We start from the raw sequence: 19,745 nt of genomic DNA, 5'->3' as shown, positions 1-19,745 counted from the left end.
CACACGAGACTTGGTCTTCAGAGCAGACATGGCCTACAGTACACTTTGTGAGAGAGAGAGAGAGAGCGAGAGAGAGAGAGAGAGAGGTCACAAGTTTGCAGTGGTGGCCAAAGTACTGACATTTTGTACTTAAGTAGAAGTACAAGTACTTGTGTTAAAAACTACTCTGGTAAAACTTCTGTACTCAAGTAAAAGTAAAAAAGTACAGGCTCTGAAATCTACTCCAAGTAAGAAAGTAAAAGTAGCTCCTTGGAGGACGTTTCTACCTCTTTCTTACATCTTTCTCCATCTGAGTGAAGTTATCTTTGCTCTCCCTTAAAATACAGCAGCTGTTCTTGTAGCCAGCAGACACACTGTGTGACAAACTTCTAAAGCGCACAGCTTAAAAACAATAGCAGCTACAGACCTGTGCATAAGTGGGATTTTTGAAGGCATAAAACAAAACAAACTTACCGGACAGGGGTCTCCAAACTTGCGGTCCGCGGGCCGCTTCCGGCCCCGCCCACTTCCGGTCCGCGAATTGATGTCAAAAATAACATATAATTTGGCCCTTTAAGTTCCTTTTTTTGACATTTCGCCTTCCCCTCCAATTAAGAGGGTTAAACAAAATGTCAAAAAAGTAAAGTAACAAAAGGTCGAAAAAATGAAAATTTGGCTAAGCATAACTCGGCAACCCTAGGGCCTATCGGGACCATACTCGCAGTGGTGAACCTCTTCCCAAGCCGCTATGGGCCTGTCAAAGCGCAGGTCTCTAGGTCCTTCCCTTGACTAGTTCCTTTCAGGAGAGAGTTAGAGAGGTAAGGGTGGGCACCTTATGATCGCTGGATCATGCTCTTTAAAACGATGCCCCACACGAGGGGCTGCGTCACCCGTAGCCCGAGCTGGGGGGCTAATTAGTACTCAAGGCCTTCTGTTTCCATTGAAAAGTATTGGAGGTGCCCCTTATGTACCACTTTATGCCCCTTTCCCAAACAACCTTAGGGTCACATTTGGCCTCACAGAGGAGTGTGGGAGCGGGCTAGAGAGGCACGGGTGGGCTCGTTGCGATCGGTGGATCGTGCCCTTTAAAACGGGGCCCCGGACGACTGCCTGCATTGCCCGTAGCCCGAGCAGGGGGGCTGATTAGCACTCGAGGCCTTCTGGTTTCCATTGCAAAGTATTGTCAAGTGAGTTGAGATCTTGATTGCCCGCTAGCCTAAGCTTGGTGCTGAATGAACAATCATAATTCAAATGTATAAGATTGTTAGAGAATGAATTAAGCGATTTAGAATCAAATATAAGAGTGTGTGTAACACAGATGATCTGCATGAAGGTATTAAAGGTGTGCTGAAAGGCTGCACAGTAGTTTGAATTTTCAGCCTCTATGCTGGTTAAACATGTTTTTAAAAGCACTCAAACAGGTGAAATAACAGATTTTAAACGATAAGTAAGAGCTTTGCAATTTAAGCATTACTAAAGTAAGTGTAAAAAAGTATAAAAGTATTACTAGTAAAAGGTATGCTCACATTGAATAAGAGTAAGACAGTGTCAAATGCTTTTAAGACATAGTTGCGGGCCGGTCTAAGCCAAAAATGCCAGGGCCGATTTTTTGTCCCAGTCCAGCCCTGCATCCAGCAAAGACTTGACGTGTGATCTGAGAGATGCATCTTGCCCTTCAGTTGATCCATCTACTGATTGCTCATCAGGAATAGTCTCAGTGGAGTGGCGGCTGTCAAGAAGCCAGTCAGGGAAATGGGAAAAGTACTGAGGTATGACCAATTGCATAAGACTGAAATCACTGGAAACTGCTATCAGGGGAAGCCATATTCCAACAATATCTTGACAGAAAATGGAGCAAAAGCCAGACAACATCCAATGAAGAACTTTGAAATGTGCTTCAAGAAGCTTGCATGACTTCAAGAAATTACAGAAAGCTTGCCGATGTGGGTTCAGGCTAAATAAAAGTGGTCTCACCAAATACTGACTTTCAAGCTCATCAGAAATGTACATACTCTGTTTTCGCCTTATATACTGTCCATCTGTGTTTGCACATTTCAGTAAATCGTTGCACCTGTTTCCCATTTTCCTCACATAAGAATGGGATGGCTCGAGACTTTTGTACAGTACTTTGTGTTAGAGCAGATGTGCAAACAGTAACATTTTAAACTATGGCGATGACTCTGTTTTTGTTGGTCGGCTCCAGAAACAGACCAACCACAGTGCAGCCCTCGAGGATTTAGTTAAATGATGTGATGAATCCTATCTTCAATTAAATATGTAAAATGAGAGCGATTTTAAAAAACATACTCATACACAAGACATCACATCCGCAGTTAGATGGTGTCGAGTCTCATAAATATCTTGGAACAATTTTGATGCAAATCTGAACTCTGAGGCAAACAGTGTGCAAAAAAAAAAAAAAGAGGGCATGTGTCACATTAGAGGAAACTTTTTTAAACACATTAACAAAGCCAGGATAATTCTGTTATTATGCTTTTATTGAGATTGTTAGGTCCTTTTTGTGTGTGCCACGGTTTGAATATGAATCTGTAAGGAACAGGAACTCTTTTAATCAAATTGTTGAGCTGAACTCAGCATCCCTCTCAGTCAGACAGAGCAGCTGGCTGGGTCAGTTTCCTCTTTCTGGATGAAGGCATGTAGTCTCAAAGTGCAGAACATCAAAGTATAAAAACTATTTTGTTCCCTGAGCCATCACTCAGATGATAACTGACATGATGCTGTGTATTTTCTTATTTGTTTATTACGCTGTGCGCCTGTTATGCTCACCTGTTTGTTCTGAAAATGTGAGCATGATAACTTACCTCCTGCATACCAAATCTAACAACAGGTACAAATAAAGGAACCTGATACCACAAATTTTCTAAAATGATACATAAAAGCAGACCAGACCTTGAATCATTTACAGATTTATTTGAACCATTACCTTGTTTATGATATTTGGAAAATGGACAGAATGTGATTTTTGTGAAGTTATAAAGAGATCAAATGTGAAGCATGTAAAAATAAAACCTTGGCCCTGAGATATTTGTTGGTGCAACACTGATAAATCTACAGTGCTACGACTGCTTTGAGCTTGCAGCCACAGACGTTCGCTGGTCTGCCTGATCGACCAACATCTGGACAGTCTGGGCCAGCCGGCTCAGGCCCTCATCCTCCATGATGAGCTGAGGGGAACACAGAGAATCCTGGGAGGGGATGGAGAAAGGAGGAAGTAGATCCAAGTAAGGAAAATACATTTTTGAGTTTTCACCAAGAAGCAGTCACTTACTAATATATATAAAATATTACCAAAATAACTCGGTATCTCCAGTTATAAAACTTATTTTAATAATATTGCAAATATAACTAAAATAGAAACATAAGTCTAAGCTTGGAAATATAGCTTATTATTAAAAGTCTGCTCCATCAGGACTATGATTGTAGATTGATCAGATTTGAATGGCTGTACTAGTAGCACAAGAAACTTCTTCTTAAACATATTGTGGTGTGTTACAATTTTCCACTTGAAGTCTGGGAGAAAAATTCCAATGTAGCCAATTAGACATGGAAAAAATCCAGGGCCTTTAGTCAGAGTAGCCAAACAACTAAATGATTTCTGACTAGGTTTTCTACGTTTGATATTGTACAATTTAAATTTTTGTAATAAAGATATCAAATCTACAGCAATAGACAGCATATTATACTAAACAACATACTGCAGGTTGCTGCAGTGACTACAAATAACAGTTACAGTACATACATATGTATGTATGTCCACACATGAACACCTGACAGTTGTGCAGCTGTATGGAGCTCACAACTCCTGAATCTGTGTAACAAAAGACCTAACAAAACAAAAATGTTCTCTAGTAAGAAATGGCACCGATCATTTCTGAAGCTGCAGTTTTGGAGTTATTAAACAGCCTTCTGTTTGGTGATTACAAAATACTTACCAAAGAGCTGTAACAAAAACATTCAAGCCCAGTCAGGCTTAATCAATGGTCAGCAACATGGAAACTACTGAACATTATCTTTTTCTTTCAATTCCAAACTTTAGCTCAAAGTTACTGTTTCACTGAGCTATGAAGAGTTTTAGAAAACTGAGTTTAGACCAGTGGTTCTCAAATCCAGGCCTCGAGCGCCGGTGTCCTGCAGGTTTTTGATGTGTCCCTGATCCAACACACCTGAATCAAATGGCCGAATTACCTCCTCAGTATGCACTCAAGTTCTCCAGAGTCCTGCTAATGACGTCTATATTTGACTCAGGTGTGTTGTAGCAGAGACACATCTAAAACCTGCAGGACACTGGACCACGAGGACTGGATTTGAGAACCACTGGTTTAGACCAACCTTCCATAAATGGATCAGGATAACATTTTCAACCCCCTCAGTACTGCAATTGAGCTTCCAGCTGTTGGTTTTAGGACTGACATAAACAAACTACTTACAGGGTATCATTATATGCAGATGACTTGCGTCTATATTTCAGATCCAATCAGCAGCCTTCCCCACACTGTGGATTTATTACATTTCTTTGGCATACTTGCATCAGGGTATGAATTCAATCTGGTATTTTATTTCCTATTAATAAGACAGCCAGGAACAAAAATCACATGCCCAGCTTGCTTTTAAAGTCAAACAGGAACGTTTATCTAGGAATATTTACTCAGAATATGTCCAAACCTCTGACTGCTACTGTATAACTTTGTACCACAAAATGAATCTTATCCCTTATTTGGAATCTAATCTACTAAATATGGAATAATTATAACCTCCATGTAGAAAAATGATTTACCTCTGACTCCAAATGACCAAATTTAAATCCCAACTATGATCCAAAAAAAATTAAAAAATGACACAATACAAATTAATAATTAACATAACCTTAACTCCATTCTGTTTGAGCATACCGCCACCTTGCTTATCTTGGTCAGGACCAATCCCAGTCATTTAATATAGGGTGGGTTTGAAACACTCACTTTACAGAGGCAGTTTGGAGCAAACCATGATGGCTACTGCTGATACTGGAGGTTTTTTTTTTTTTTTTTTTTTTAAATTTGCTATTGTGTCAGTATTATAGACTAATTTGCATATTAGCTTGATGGTTTGTCAGGCTAGAGTACGATTCCCTCTGTCTTGGATGATTGGAGGAAAAAATAAAAATTCAAGACAAAGAACGACAAAGCCAATTTTATGAGCTGAGGTCGACACAGCTGTAAGCTTCACAAAATAAGACACTAATGCAGCTGCAGGAAAGCACAACAGCAGGCAAGCAAACAAACAGCAGACAGACACCAAATGGTAAAAGTTCAATTTTTAATCATTTAATTACAACAGGGAAAAACAAAAACATATAGATTTATATGAACTCAAATTATTAACAGTAAAAGGTATTATATAAATATAAATACAACAGTATTTTGGTTTCACTATCTTTTAAGAATATATCTTGGTCTAAGCCAAGTCTCACTTAGAAAATATACATCTGAACTGAAACAGCATGTATCCCGCTTTAACAGAAGGCTAATAAAAAACTGTCAGTCATGAGTGGGGAGGTTTTTACTGTGGGCATTTTAACTCTCAGCATGAAACTGACAGACAAAAACCAACCATCTATAAACCAGACCCAACTTCAGAAAGCCGCTCAACTTGCCGTTAATCCCACCGTATTTAAATTCTCTGCAGTTCACAGGGGGGCACACCAGAAGTGATCTTTAAAGAATAGAAACATCTAAAAATCATTATTTACACCTAATTCTAGACCCAAAAAAGCATGCTTGAATGCTAGTCTTCTGTATGCTAAAAAAGTTTACAGCATTAACATTTTTCTTCTACAGCTCCATGAGCTCTCCAAATGAAATCACAAATCCACAAAGTGGGAGTTCTCTAGTGTTTAGAAGTTTGTCACATAGGTGGTAAATTAAGTAATTAAAAACTACACTGAAAATTTACAGCCATGGCTTCTAATTCGGGTGCCCAAATGTGTTTCACATTAAATAAATTTGAGATAATCCTGAATACAGTGTGTAAAATATATACGAGCCAATAATTTATGTAAATAATTTCCAGCTGACCCATGTAAGGTTGCAATATCAGAGGTGCAAATGAAATGTGGGAAAAGCCTCAAATAAAAGCAGTGAAGTTGTGTAAAAGTAATCCCTGTGAGCCAGAAGGTCCACACTACACATTGCTCTACACACAAATAGATTTTTCTACATGTGTGCTGGTCTGATGTCATCTCATCAGCCTGCTCACAAAACACACACGTATCACTCAGCCGTCACGCTAAAGTCAGCCTTTAGGTAAAGCTAAAGCTAAAACAACAGACGGGCCTTAAACTGCATAGTTTCATTTTAGCAGTTTGTTCCTGTTATATAGAGCACCGGTGCCAGTCATCATGAAGAAACCAACAAACGCCTGCTTGTTACAGCACAGAGACGTCTCCTTTTATTCAGCTTACAAAGGGCAGTGCATCCCACCTGCTTTACTGACTGCTTAGACCAGCTTATTCAGGCTGTAAAGTTCCTGTGGCAGCATTTATTTCTAAACTGGAACAAATAAAACAGTCTCTGCTTATGGAAAAACTAACTTACTTGGCAGCTAACTGCCTTGTGTGCGTGCACAGTTTGGTTAAGCCAAATAGGAGGATGTGTTAGTTTACTGCTATATAATAGTTAGCTCTGGTATATAGGTTGGCTTTATTTTCCTTGTGATCATGGAGCCAACTGGATACATTTCTTGGGGACATAATGTAACAGCAAAGTTGTGAAAAGTGAATGAAATAGAAGGACTTTTAATTGTGCTTATAATGACATGAAAGAAACATGTTGGCTTTATTAAGGACATCTGAATGTTGGCACGTATGAAGCCAAAAGGTCAAAAAGTTTTTTAGGACTATTGTTGCAATGCACTTCACTATATTTGGGTTCCATATGAACAGCTGGAGTCCTTCTCCTGTCCAATTACACTGACTACTCACAGCGCAAGTTAAGGAAAATATTTCAGAGCTGATGTGAAACATAACATGCTCATCATCATTATTTAAAAGACCAAATAGTATTCAGCTGCTGGCTGTAACGGGTGAAGCTGGATATGGAACCCTGCATGTAGGCAGCGCAGGCACAACTGGGTACACTTTGTTTCAGCTGTAGTGTTCTGAATGTTGTTCATGTCCACAAACTCTTACTGCTCTCAACTTTAGCAGCCTGAATCCCCCAAATCCAACTGCTGATATCAGCCACTTTAACCCTACATGGCTTAGATAAGCGTGTTAATGAGTTTCCAGGCTTTTTGGTTTGCTCCTCTGTGAGCAGCGAGCCGGAGGCAGAGTGTAGAAACAGCAGAGGCTGAAAAATGTTCACCGACCTGCTCAACACGACTTTGAGGGAATCACATCTGTCACTACAAATTAATTAAGAAACTTCAGCGTTATTTTAACTCTCAATCATTCAACACTAATTTACCTGTGTGAGTGATTTAAACACACCGACTTCACAAAGCTTTAAAACTGCTGGTAAAGACACTGACTTGTTTTAGCTTCTGCTGTTTTACCACAGAAACAACAAGAACCAAACAGAACAGAACACAAAATAAATAAAGCAATAACTTAATTACCTGTTTACATTTATACAATCAGCTGGTCAAATAGACCAGTGACAGTAACAGCAACAACAAAAAGACTACACACACACACACACACACACACACACACACCCTCCTGGAGGGGTTTGTACCTTCAGTCTGAGACTGATGCACTGACATTACCCCCTGCTGCTCCCAGTTACAGAGAAAAACAAGTTGTCAGTTTCAATAACAGGCACCGTTTCACCTGCTCACATTATGCAGGATCAGCGTTTAAATGTTATGGGGAAACATTATTATTTTATGCCATATGTATATGTCCTAGTGGTGGATGCTCATATTAAATAATGAGGTCAGCATATGAGCCAAAAGCATCAGTGTTTCTACTCTTTGCGGTCAAAGAAAGCAGGTATCCTTTATAGTGTTCTCAGACACAGCTCCAGCCACCTGCTGCTCAAACCACCTGTGAAGTGCAGCCAATCAGATTGACGCTGGTTTAGAGCAAGGATGATCTTAAAAGAGAAACTCAGGGGGCAGCATTAAGGCCCAGTATAGGATAAATAAGGATTTTGAACTAAGAATCATGCAAAGCAACTCTAGTAGAGTCCAACAATAAAAATATGCAGCTAGAAATAAGCATAATAACTTTCATCTGTCACAAGGCTAAAAATATCACATTCACAGTTCAGGCCCAACAACTCCTCTCTCTCCCTCTGCCTGCATCCTTCTAATCTTCTATACACAAAAACAGCCTCAATTCATGAGCAGAACTAAATAAAACATCTCCAAGGAGCCGTTCCATTTACCTACAACATTCTTCCAGGATATTCAGTGAGCGACTTAACTAACCTGAGATTTACAAACACACAGAAGTCAGACTGTGACAATTGGTCTGTTTCCCTCAGGAGTTTATAAAAACCAGCCCGACTGTGTCTCATTCCCAGAGTTCATTGTCACAAACAGAACCGCCTTCTTTCTTTCTCAGTGAAAAACACAGAAACTCAGTTCTTCTACTCGTTTCCAATGGAACAGCTCAGCTTTCCATGAACCTCCAGAGGAACTTCAGGAACTTTTGGGGTGCCTGATTCTTCAACAGACGGATTATCATCAATAAAGTCAAAGGCTTTGACATTCAGAAGGAATTGGAGCACTTTTGTTGAGTCAGCAGATGAGTTTGCATGACCTTGGTGGCCTTGTTGTGTAAACACAACTCACAGTTGAAGCTACCGCACAATGGCATCACGTAATGAATCTGTTGGTTTACAATGGAAAGCCAAGGGCCGAAGCTTTAAGTTCAGCTATATTTATAAAGCACATATTCACACGTATTCATGTGCATTTTTATGCTGTGATAATAGCATTCAAAACTGAAGAGTCATCATGTTTACACCAGGTACACAGATGTATGCATGCATGTATGGATGATATAGTGTGCAATGGGGACTCACTTCTATGTATTTATACTTCAACCAATGAGACCAAGCAACTGTGCCATCTCCTCCAAACTGCTCCAAAGGAATGCTAAGCTAAGCTGAGGCATTTCACTGTTTATCTGCCCACATACAGCTCGTCCTTCAGTGGAACACTTTCTGTTTCTTAAACATGTTTATTTACATCCGCTCGGTGCAGCTGAGGAGCACAGACACAGACTCTCACACTGAACACACACCGTTTAAGTGATTTCTCTGTGTGTTTTGTATGTGTGTAACAGGTTAACAAGCACTATGTTGCTGCTTTAGGGGAGCAGGTAGCAGCAGAGGATGTAGAGCAGCGCCATGGCTGCACAGTAGAAGAGCAGGAAGTCTGCAGACAGCAGCGAGGTGGACAATGATGAAGCCGCAGGTGAGGAGTGGCAGTGGGACTGGTCCTTCACCATCTCCTCCCCCTCCATGGCCAGCAGGGCTGTCACACAGCGCAGCACATTGGGCAGCTTACACAGAAGCACATCAGAGCACATACACACTTCAGTCTGGGCAGGAGAGGACATACACACACGCACACACACGCGCACAAAGAAAACATGAGTAGTTATATTGTTAAAACAAGGACATAAGAAAAGGACAAGACACAGTGCAGATAGCAAAAAGCAGACGTGGACTTGATTAAACTCGTATCCAATTTAGGACAAAGCACTGCCATTGTGACAGTATACATAAGGAAACGGCAACACAACTGAGCTCACAGTCCATGTAAGGCTCTTTTTATCTACCACTCATATTTTCATTTTTGTTTCAAAGCATGCATCATCAAGAAACAACAGGGGGCTCAGGTTAAGCTGTCTTTACCTCAGGGACTCCCAGCTTGCGACAGGCAGCGATGAAGTTTTCCACATTAAGTCGACACTTTGCCGGGCTCAGTTTTGGCTGAAAACAAAATATCACACAGCCACGTTTAGGTGAAAACACTGGGACTTGTAACCAGAAAAAAAAACCACACAAACACAGGGAGAACATGCAAACTCCACACAGAAAGGCCCGGGCCAACGTGGAACTGAGCCTAGAACCTTCTTGCTGTGAGGTAACAGTGCTAACCAGCAAGCCTCCATTTATTTTCTGAACGCTGGTACACACACATTTCTACATTTCTGACAAACTACATGAGTCATCATTTTAAAAAAGGATGAATGAATGTTTTAAAAAAGGAAAAGAAATTTAAGGTGGTATGACAGAAGTGAGGGAATGTGATCACACAGTGAGAAGGAAAACTGCCTACATAAGTCATATAGCTATTCAAGGTTTGCTAACAATAGCCAAACAGCTTTTAATATGTCTCTGGTTATAACATGTGAACATAAACAACATTTTCTGTCCATTTCAAGGCTTCCAGACTCACCACTGCCGGGGAAGGAATGTGGATGATTGACACAGAGCGTGGTCGAATGTGATTCACCAGCTGGCAGAGGATGGTGCCGTTGGACAAAGTTTCACCCAGATCCTCTGGCAGAGTGAGCTTCAGCCGGGACTCGAGAGTCTGAGGAAGGACACAGAGGGTTGCTTTCACCACACTAAGGTGCTTAAACCAGGAACCACAGCTCCACTTGAGCACAGGGCTAAGTAGCATATGATTATATAGACAGTTTATCAATGGTGGTAGTAAGTTACAGTGAAACAGACAAGGCCAGGGATGCTTATAATATCACAGGTCTCAGTCTAAGAAGCACTACACCCCTAATATAACCCAAAGCAGTCATTCTATAATGAATAAATTAAACTCAATCCTATCAAGGCCCTTCCAGCCTCTATTGAAATTATGAAGTAATGCTCGTCTACATGGTTTACCTTGCGTAGCTGAGTGATGTCTGGTCTTTCCTCTTTAGGCAAGCGCAGCGTTGTTCGTGACTCACTTCTACCAGACTCACCAAGAGAAAAGACGGCCCCTGACAACACAACACTAAAGGTGTGAGTGTGTCTGAATTCTAGAAGGAAGCTGTGCAGTGTGCGCAGGGTGCTCTTTGTGTACCTGTGGGTCTGACGCTGCTGTGAGAGGACGAGCGAAACAGAAAACTGTTGGGTTTCTGGGCCTGACCAGGAGGAGGAGACGTCTTGGGGGAGGACTGGACTTCTGACGCAAACATTTAAGTCAACAGTGCAAACGTGTTAGAGCAGATCTTACATTTACAGGCTGTTCTGTGGAGTTTATGTTACAGAGCAAGACACGTTTGAAAAAATTACACACACACGCACACACAGAGATCCCCCTCTCAGTGAGGGTGATCAGATATACACACACTTTAACCTTGAATTTAAAATATGCCATCAGTATACACTTTTCTTTTAACTGTCAATAACCAGCATTTACCTCATTTGGTGTATTAGATTTAAAGGCTGGTTTGAGTGATTTCTGATTTCTTAAAGTACTTTTTTCCTGCCCTTAAATGCTCCTTCAAACTATAGTCAAGCCCATCAAATTTTGAATGGTGACAACATTTTCTTAATTTGGCATCTGCCCCACAGATTTCAAATTAAGCAGTCAATATGTGATTGAACTGCTGCCTTCCAGATACAAATCCTTGACTTCCTGAAGTGTGCCTCATCTTTGTTTCATCTGGACAAATCCTGCTCCAGAGTGGTTTCTGTTTTAGGGGGCTAAATTTCCTGGTGTGTTTGTGTTACCGGTCTTGCTGCTTGATCGTTGTAGGAGGACTGAAGGAGAGCTCATTTGGTCGGCACTCTAAGAAAAAAAAAAAAGAAGTCTGATTTACAAACACAAAATTCACTTCAGCTCTGTGCTTTACTCAGCTTGAGTCACTGAAGGCAAGTAGAGCATTACTCACTGCACATCTGTGTCGCAGGCCAGAATGTGAATTGCTGTTTTCTGGTGATGTACCACTAGGGGGAGACAGACACCACCTTTTAATCAATAGAACTTTCTGCACCCCCAAGCCTTCCTTTGTTACTACTTTGATAAAGACTGATATAGAGTGAAGAAAGAGTGCAGCTTGTAAACAGATTTTTGTCTCCACTGTAGCTCTGATGTGTGTGTACCAGCTCTGCAGGCCATCCTTACCAAGAATTACTTCCCATCTGCTGTGCAGTGGTCACATGACTTCCTGTTTTGGTGGATAACTTCAGCAAACTGCAAAATAATGGATTTTGACATGTAAAAGTGTATAATTAGATATGAGAAAGACAGAAGGGAATAGCCTTGGACTGAGAGCTGGTCCTCACTGGATGAATGGAGCAGAAAGTTCCAACACATAGTATTTTACAAAGGTTCACATCTACAGTGTTCCAGTGTTTGGAGGGACCAGACCCATCGCTATGGGCGGGCCCTAGGGGGCCGTGCCCGCCCACTGATACGCTTGGGCCCGCCCTGGCCCGCCCACCCAAGCCAGATCACTAATCAAGCTAATAATAGTGGTGCCCCCCTGTTGGACTTCATTAGCCCCCCCTTAGGACTGAGATCTGGCGACGGGACTGGGAGGGACATTGTGTTCATGGTGGTAACATTCTGTAAAGTGCAGTATAAAAAACCTCTTCATCCTCTTCATGTGACTAGCCTAAAACTGGTCATTGTTTTAGAATAGCCCTTCATTGACCTGGCTTTCTCCTTTTGCTGCTGCTGAAGCCGCTCTCTCTCCTGCCAGATCAACAAGGTACCAGGCCTCCTTCGCTCCTCCAGGGTGGGGCTGGATGGGGACAGTGGAGACGAGGAAGCTGAAGATGAAGGGCCCACCTCAATGTGGAGGCTGGATCTGGGAGTGAGATGATGAAAACACAAAAATGGATACAAATTGTTTCCAAGCTCTGGAGCAAACTTTCAGGAATTATTTATCTGTCTCTGCAGTTTCTTGAAATGAATGCCAGCTTCACAGCTGCATTTGAGAAAAGCATTGTGGGATGGAAACTAAACTTGTCTGCACATCATGGGGGAGGATTGGACATCTGATGCAACATGTAAGTCAACAATAATGGACAAGTTCTTATAAAGCACTTTTCTACTCTTGTTGAGCACTAAAAGCACTTCATACAACACGTTTGGATTCACCCATATTCATATAAGCACTGTTTTCTATATCAAACTGCTTTCTATCTAACATTCACACACATTCATACTCTGACGACTGCATTGGACAGCAACTTGCCCAAGGATGCTTTGAAATGCAGACTGGAGTAGCCAGGAATTGAACCACCAACCTTCTGATTGGTAGATGACCTGCTCTACCAACAACCTGTTCTCCCGATGACCACCCCAGTGACTGTTAGATCAAATAAACTCCTACATTTACATGCTGTTCTGTGGAGTTTATGTAACAGAACAAAGCAGGACAAGACAAAAAAAAAAAAATCACACACACACACACACACACACACACACACACACACACACACACACACACACACACACACAGGTCCCCCTCTGAGTGAGGGCAAACAGATGCCCCCCAGCGCCAGCAGCAACCCTGGGGCACAGCCAACTCAGACCCCGAACCACCAGCAGGGTGCAGGAAACAGGGATATAGTAAGCCAACCTCCACCCCCACCCCACCCCCAAACTCACCAATGTTAAAGGTGATGTGTTGGGTGCATGTGGGTGTATGAAGTGTAAGGGATAAGTATGACTGTGTGAAATCTAGAGTGTAATTAAAATTGAGGGGACAGATGTGACATGAGCCCCTCACAGCTGGTCAGCAGTACTCATCCACACTGTCATTAAACCATCAATGTCTAAGGTGCTAATAAAACTGATGGGCAGACAGCAATGAAGAGAGATAAGTGGGGGTCACCTCACCTCAGGCCCCACCCGCCCACCTCTGGGTAACCCACCTGCCCCCCCAAAGGTCCTGTGTGTGTGTAGTGATGTGTTGTGAGCCGTAATAACTAAAGCGTAGTTAAAAAGGAGGGGTGGGAGGCCGTGCAGCACAGCAAGCAAAACCACATGAATAGCTCAACCCAAGCCCAGTACCCACTGCACCAACCGCAAAGGGTAGTTTAGTGTGGGGCCCCATGTGCACACTGAACTCAACAAAATAGTGTGATGAGAAAAAAAAGCAACAAAAGAAAAAAGCATGAACTTCTTCCTGACCAGGAACAGGGTCCTGCATTGTTCCAGGATGTCCTTTAGAAACTGGTCCACCAGTTCTTTTTGCTTGAAGTGTTCAAATCTGGACATGATTGGTTGGTCTGCAGCCTTCGGGTCACTTCCCTCCCAGGCGGGGAACATGATGGAAGGTGATGATTTTTACTGTGTCCTCCGGGAACTTTAGCTGAGTTTGTATAACCTCTTTCATGGTAGTTTCTGGGTCTTCCTCGGTTTTCTCCATTATTCCTGAAAACAAGGTTTTTGTTCATGCTGCGAGCCAGAAGCTCGATAACGGTTTCTTTGATTTTTTTCTTCCAAAAGCAGGGTCATTCCCTCAGTGAGGGTCTTCACGAACTCCCTGATCACAGCATTTACTGCAGCGAGTGTTTCCACCTGCTGCTGACTGACTCCCGCAGAGCCTGAAATTCTGTGGAGGATTTCCACTAGGGCCAGATGTGCATCAAGGCTGGACAGTTTTTTTGTTTATGGACTCCAAAATGTTTATCATGTTGCTGGTTGGTGGAGAGGCTTCATCCAGCGAGTCTTCAGGGAGGCTCCTCTTAGTGGACAGAGTTCCTCTGCTGCAGGAGGGAGTCGGCATCTTGTCTGGTTTGCCCACGACAGCTCGATTGAAACATTCATCAGTATAAAGCTGTAACCTGTCCAGATCCTCTTCACCATGCTCCAGAGTGTTGAACGTATTTGAAATCAAGCTAGAAATATTTTTATTACCTTTCAGTCTTTCTGTACATGAACTGGCAAAGAAAACTAATGAGTTAAAGGATGTTCAATGCTCACATCACTACAGCATAGCCTCCATCCACTCCCACTCCCAGTCACCGAATCTAAATTGTGCACAATACATGAAGCTCTGGAGGGTCTGAGCAGTGAACAGATTTTAGGTATGTGACCTAATTATAGTTAATAAAACATAAGATTTTGAACAATAGATTATACAGCTTGTTGCTGGAAGCTGAGAACAATGGCTGTGTGTCACAAATTCATATGTAGTCACTGAAACTCAACAATGTAGTTTTTTTTTATGAAACAACTGGACACGATGAAATCCCTGCTGGGCTTAAAGCACTCGAGGGCATGAATGAAGCTGCTACTGCTGACAAACCTCATTAAGCGTGTCAGGGGACGGAGCCACAAACACTGGCATGCTTTGTTTTCCATCACAAGACAAAGACAAAAACATTATCCCAGAATTGTATATTTGTGCAACATAATACATGTAAAGACACGATGAATGATCGAGTATTCGTTAATGTTTTACATTCAAACTCAGAGATATTTATTCACTGTTTGATTGGTGCAGAGGCTTCCTTCACGTTGCATGTAAACTTTGTGCAAAAGGAGAGGAGTCAGAGGAGTGTGTGTGTCAGTGTGGTGAAAGAAGAGTTCATATATGTTTATATAACTGACAGTCTAATCCACTGTCTTTAAAAACAAAATTAAAAAAAAAGAAAGAAATAAAAAAATAAGACATTAAGTGTTTGATATCATCTCCCAGCCCTTTCCACCAGCACACTACATGCAGTGTTTGAGGGCCTTTAAGTGACTCGCACAATGTAATGAGAACAGCGGTGTGTTGACTTTTCCCAGCTCTTTAAAAACCCCGTCCATTGACCTTGTAAAACAAGGAAAGAAAAAGAGTGACAAACCTGAATGTCTAAAGTGTGTGTTTGTTTTTCAGGTGGAAGAACAAACAGTCCGTGATATTAAAAATGAGTGTAACAGAAAATCACAGGCTGGAGAGAATTTAGGATGATATGTAAATCCTTTTCACACGTAGTAGTACGCCTCGATACAAGACCTATAAACATGAGACACAGGCGACTGCAGAAACTCAGTGATGTTACGAAAAACTAAGATCTTAACCTTTGTACTTCCTGTCCCTCCTTCTCTCACCTCCCTAACACGGATCAAGAAAGTGGCAGTGGTCCTGCATTGGTGTCAGTTTGTTTAAGTCTTTAGTTAAGCCAGTGGTTCTCAAATCCAGGCCTCGAGGGCCGGTGTCCTGCAGGTTTTTGATGTGTCCCTGATCCAACACACCTGAATCAAATGGCCGAATTACCTCCTCAGTATGCACTCAAGTTCTCCAGAGTCCTGCTAATGACTTCTATATTTGACTCAGGTGTGTTGAAGCAGAGACACATCTAAAACCTGCAGGACACTGGGCCACGAGGACTGGATTTGAGAACCACTGCGTTAAGCAGCATGTGCGATTGTGGAAATTCAACCTACACAGTGTACAAAGATGGATTTGTAGCGTGGAGCCCCATAGGTCAAACTCTGACTGGCTGAACAGTAAAGCAAGAGAGGTTTCACATATTTAGCTGCGCTCCCTGGTAGACGGTACAATGATGCATGTACACGTGTGTCTGTGTAGCATCTATGGCCCACCAATGCACGGCCATGACGGGTGCTTTACCCGTTCCACCCTTCTCTGTCACTAGAAACTCTTATATCCATGCCCATTTGCTCTGGATGGCCTCTTCCAGTATCATGCTCCAACACAGCTCATCCTGTTCTGTGCCTTTGAACCAATATAGCAGCTGTGGATCTTAAGCTACCTTAAAATGTGAAGCACCTTGCACTGACTGATGTTGTGAATCTGTGCGGCTCACGCTGAATCAGTAAACAATAATAAGGAAAAAAAAATTAAAAACACACGCTGAGCTGGAAAACAGGTGCTAATGCCAACACTGTCTACCAATAGCATTAGGTTATAAGAGGAGCTAGCTATCTAATGCCAACAGTGGTAATATTTGTGCTCAGTGTCTTTTTGTTTAGTGCTGTGTGTGCAAAATATATAATTATGCACTCCTATGGGCTCTGCTCAATTATATATTTTGAACATACTGTGGTGTGGGCTATAGTTCCTTTAATAACAGGTGTCACTATGTGTTCCTGTATTAGAATATCTCAACTCCAGATTAATGTTTTGTAGACCCACAATAACGCACACACATCTATCTTGTTACACTTTTGTACTGTAAAAAAATCAAGTATTAATGTTGACCTGCAGGCCACACTTTGGGGAGCCAGGCTTTAAATTCCTTCACAGATTATTTAGTTGTGCAGGTTACCAATGCTTTTTCTTTTGATTTTTGAGCTTGAATTTATATTTCTGTTTGACCCTTGGAGCCAAAAAGGGCCGTCATGCAAAGTTCCAACTGTATGTTTTACACAACTGACCTGCATGTTGTTAAGTTCTGGGTTTGCAATGGTGATGATCTGTCCTTCTGATCCTGAAAATAAACAAACAATAACACAATCAATAACTTTCCTGCTCAAAGTTATACGGGACAAGAATGCTTAGTAACATCTGCTGATTAGTGTGTGGATGACTGGTACCAAAGGAGGTGCTGTGACTGGATTCGTCCTGATCTCCTCCTCCTCTTCCTCTGTCACACTGCTGTCAATAAAGTCCACTTGCTCAGAGTTTCCATTCACTGTGAAGCAAATGCAACAATGACTCATCAAAAGTTCAGACTTTTCAACTGTTTGTGACAGTGGTCTGTTTGTGTAATAACAAAAACACTGTGTCCTTCCTCACCTTTGTTAGCTCCCAGGTGAGAGCCACCCTCTTCTTCCTCCTCCAGGTTCATCTGGTCTCTGCTGACCTCAGTCATGCGCAGCGAGCGCTCTGAGAAGTCATCAGCTGACTGAACACACAGCACATGTCACTGAAAAATTGATCTGAATGCCACAGTTAACAAGTCTGCCTTCATTTAAATTTGGTTTACAATTTCAAAGCACTTTGTTGTTTTTACATTATCATATTTCAGCAGTGCACGTTTTGCCATATGTTCATGTAATATTACAGAATGCTTAAACAGTGCATTTTTATATCTTAAATATTATGTATTATTAGATATATAATACAGTCAATCAGGTCACATGTCATGGTGTACATATCTAGCAGCTTTACCTCATTCCCAGACCATCTTTTGCTGCCACTGTCAACACTGTTGAAGCCAGAGTCAAGCCCTCCTAACTGACTTGTAAACAGCTCCTGGTCTGACAGACTGCAGGGAAAACATGATAAGCACCCATTAGAATAAGCTGAACACACACATTGCTTTTTAGGGTAAACTGTGACACAGGGAGTCATTAGTTTAAAGGGCAGTAACTCGTGTTTTTTTGACTGGATTTCCCACATTAGAGCTACTCTTGTTAAATATTCTCTGATCTCTGTCCTTGGTCCAACTATTACAGTGTCACTCAACAGCTACATGGGATCCATTTAATTCACAAATATTTGATAAACCCAGATTCTGTTTAGTTATTGCACCCTTTCATTGTACTTTTACTGTAGCACTTTCTATTTATGCTCTCAACTCATGTTTACAATATACTACTTTGATATGAGTGTAAATGCATATTGCACGCAAAATAACTATGGTTCATCTCCATATTCATTCAGCTCTAAACACTAGATGCTGTAGCCGTTTCTGTCTCACATATAACATCCCTGTTATATGTAAACAATGATTACACTTTCAGATTTAATCATCTGTGACTTTGCAACTATCAAGACTGCCTCTATGAACCACTGGGTTGTTAAAATTGTTGAGTATTTTGAGAAATGCAATTGATTAATTTCATGTGTGTGACATACAGATTCAAGTTAGGATACAGTTAGCCTAACTTAGCATAAACATTGTATAAATGTGTGTTACTGAACCAATTTCAAGAGCTAAAATATCCAGTCAGATTCATATGCTGTATGTTAGTGTAGCATCTCCAGATATAAACAATCCTCAACAGATGTGGAGGGGCGTCAAGGCCCTGACAAACTACAGAGGCCAGAGACCCACATCCTCTGGAGGAGGCAGCAGCACACTGGCTGAGGAGCTCAACTACTATGAGACCAGCACCATGCACCTGAACCCACCAATTCTCCTCCTCTCTACTCAGGAACACAAGGTGAGGAAACATCTGAATGCAGTGAACCCCAGGAAGGCTGCTGGACCTATGGCATCCTGGGAGGTATGGGCAAAGCATGTGCAGACCAGCTGGCAGGGATCCTCACCAAGCTCTTCAACCTGTATAATCATGAAGTGCCCAGAGCGACTGGTCTCCAAGCACAGCAGGGACTGCCTCTCTCCCTCCTTCGACCCCCATCAGTTTGTCTATAGAGCAAACTGGGCCACAGAGGATGCTCTTGTAATAACACTTCAGAGTGCTGAGTAACCTGCACAACCAGAAGAGCTATGCGAGGATGCTCTTGGTGGACTATAACTCAGCATTTAACACAATTATCCCGGTTATTTTAACCAGCAAACTGCAGATTCCACTTCCCACTTGCATCTGGATACAACACTTCCTCACTCATTGCCCACAACCCGTCAGATTTGGCACTTAGTCCTCTACTGTACAAAATCTATACATATGACAGCACCGTGGTTGGGTTCATCTCACAGCATACAGGACAGCATACAGGGCTGAAGTAGAAAAACTGTCCCACTGGTGTTCAGTGAACAACGTGACACTCAATGTTCTCAAAACCAACAAACTTATTATGGCCTTCAAGAAACATCAACAAGAACACATGCCCCTAGAAATAAGTGGTGAACATGTGGAAATTGTCACCACCTGCAGTTTCCTTGGCACCTACATCTCAGCTGACCACTCCTGCACTCAAAACACCA

General features: G+C 41.9%; 1 protein-coding gene across 3 annotated transcripts in view; it reads right to left on the bottom strand.

Moving 5' to 3' along the window:
- Positions 1–2,890: 2,890 nt before the first annotated feature.
- The window catches only part of lrch4 (leucine-rich repeats and calponin homology (CH) domain containing 4), a 48,497-nt gene continuing 31,642 nt past the window's right edge, over positions 2,891–19,745 (bottom strand). The window contains exons 6-18 of one of the 3 annotated variants that reach the window (XM_030723250.1): positions 18,023–18,119; positions 17,648–17,756; positions 17,446–17,543; positions 17,287–17,339; positions 12,599–12,754; positions 12,067–12,135; positions 11,834–11,888; positions 11,673–11,730; positions 11,020–11,121; positions 10,839–10,936; positions 10,393–10,530; positions 9,846–9,923; positions 2,891–3,185 (exon numbers count right to left, since the gene is read on the bottom strand). In XM_030723250.1, the coding sequence (XP_030579110.1) occupies positions 3,057–3,185; positions 9,846–9,923; positions 10,393–10,530; positions 10,839–10,936; positions 11,020–11,121; positions 11,673–11,730; positions 11,834–11,888; positions 12,067–12,135; positions 12,599–12,754; positions 17,287–17,339; positions 17,446–17,543; positions 17,648–17,756; positions 18,023–18,119 (1,240 nt within the window). In that variant the 3' untranslated portion in view covers positions 2,891–3,056. Of the gene's footprint in view, positions 3,186–5,297; positions 9,530–9,845; positions 9,924–10,392; positions 10,531–10,838; positions 10,937–11,019; positions 11,122–11,672; positions 11,731–11,833; positions 11,889–12,066; positions 12,136–12,598; positions 12,755–17,286; positions 17,340–17,445; positions 17,544–17,647; positions 17,757–18,022; positions 18,120–19,745 lie in introns of those variants that run through there. The other 2 variants (XM_030723248.1, XM_030723249.1) reach the window with 2 other exon arrangements.

Source organism: Archocentrus centrarchus, unplaced genomic scaffold (genome assembly GCF_007364275.1).
Source record: "Archocentrus centrarchus isolate MPI-CPG fArcCen1 unplaced genomic scaffold, fArcCen1 scaffold_24_ctg1, whole genome shotgun sequence".
In the NCBI taxonomy this organism is placed as follows: Eukaryota; Metazoa; Chordata; class Actinopteri; order Cichliformes; family Cichlidae; genus Archocentrus; species Archocentrus centrarchus.
The sequence above is the reverse complement of the archived record's forward strand: the minus strand, read 5'-3'. Positions and strand labels throughout refer to the sequence as shown.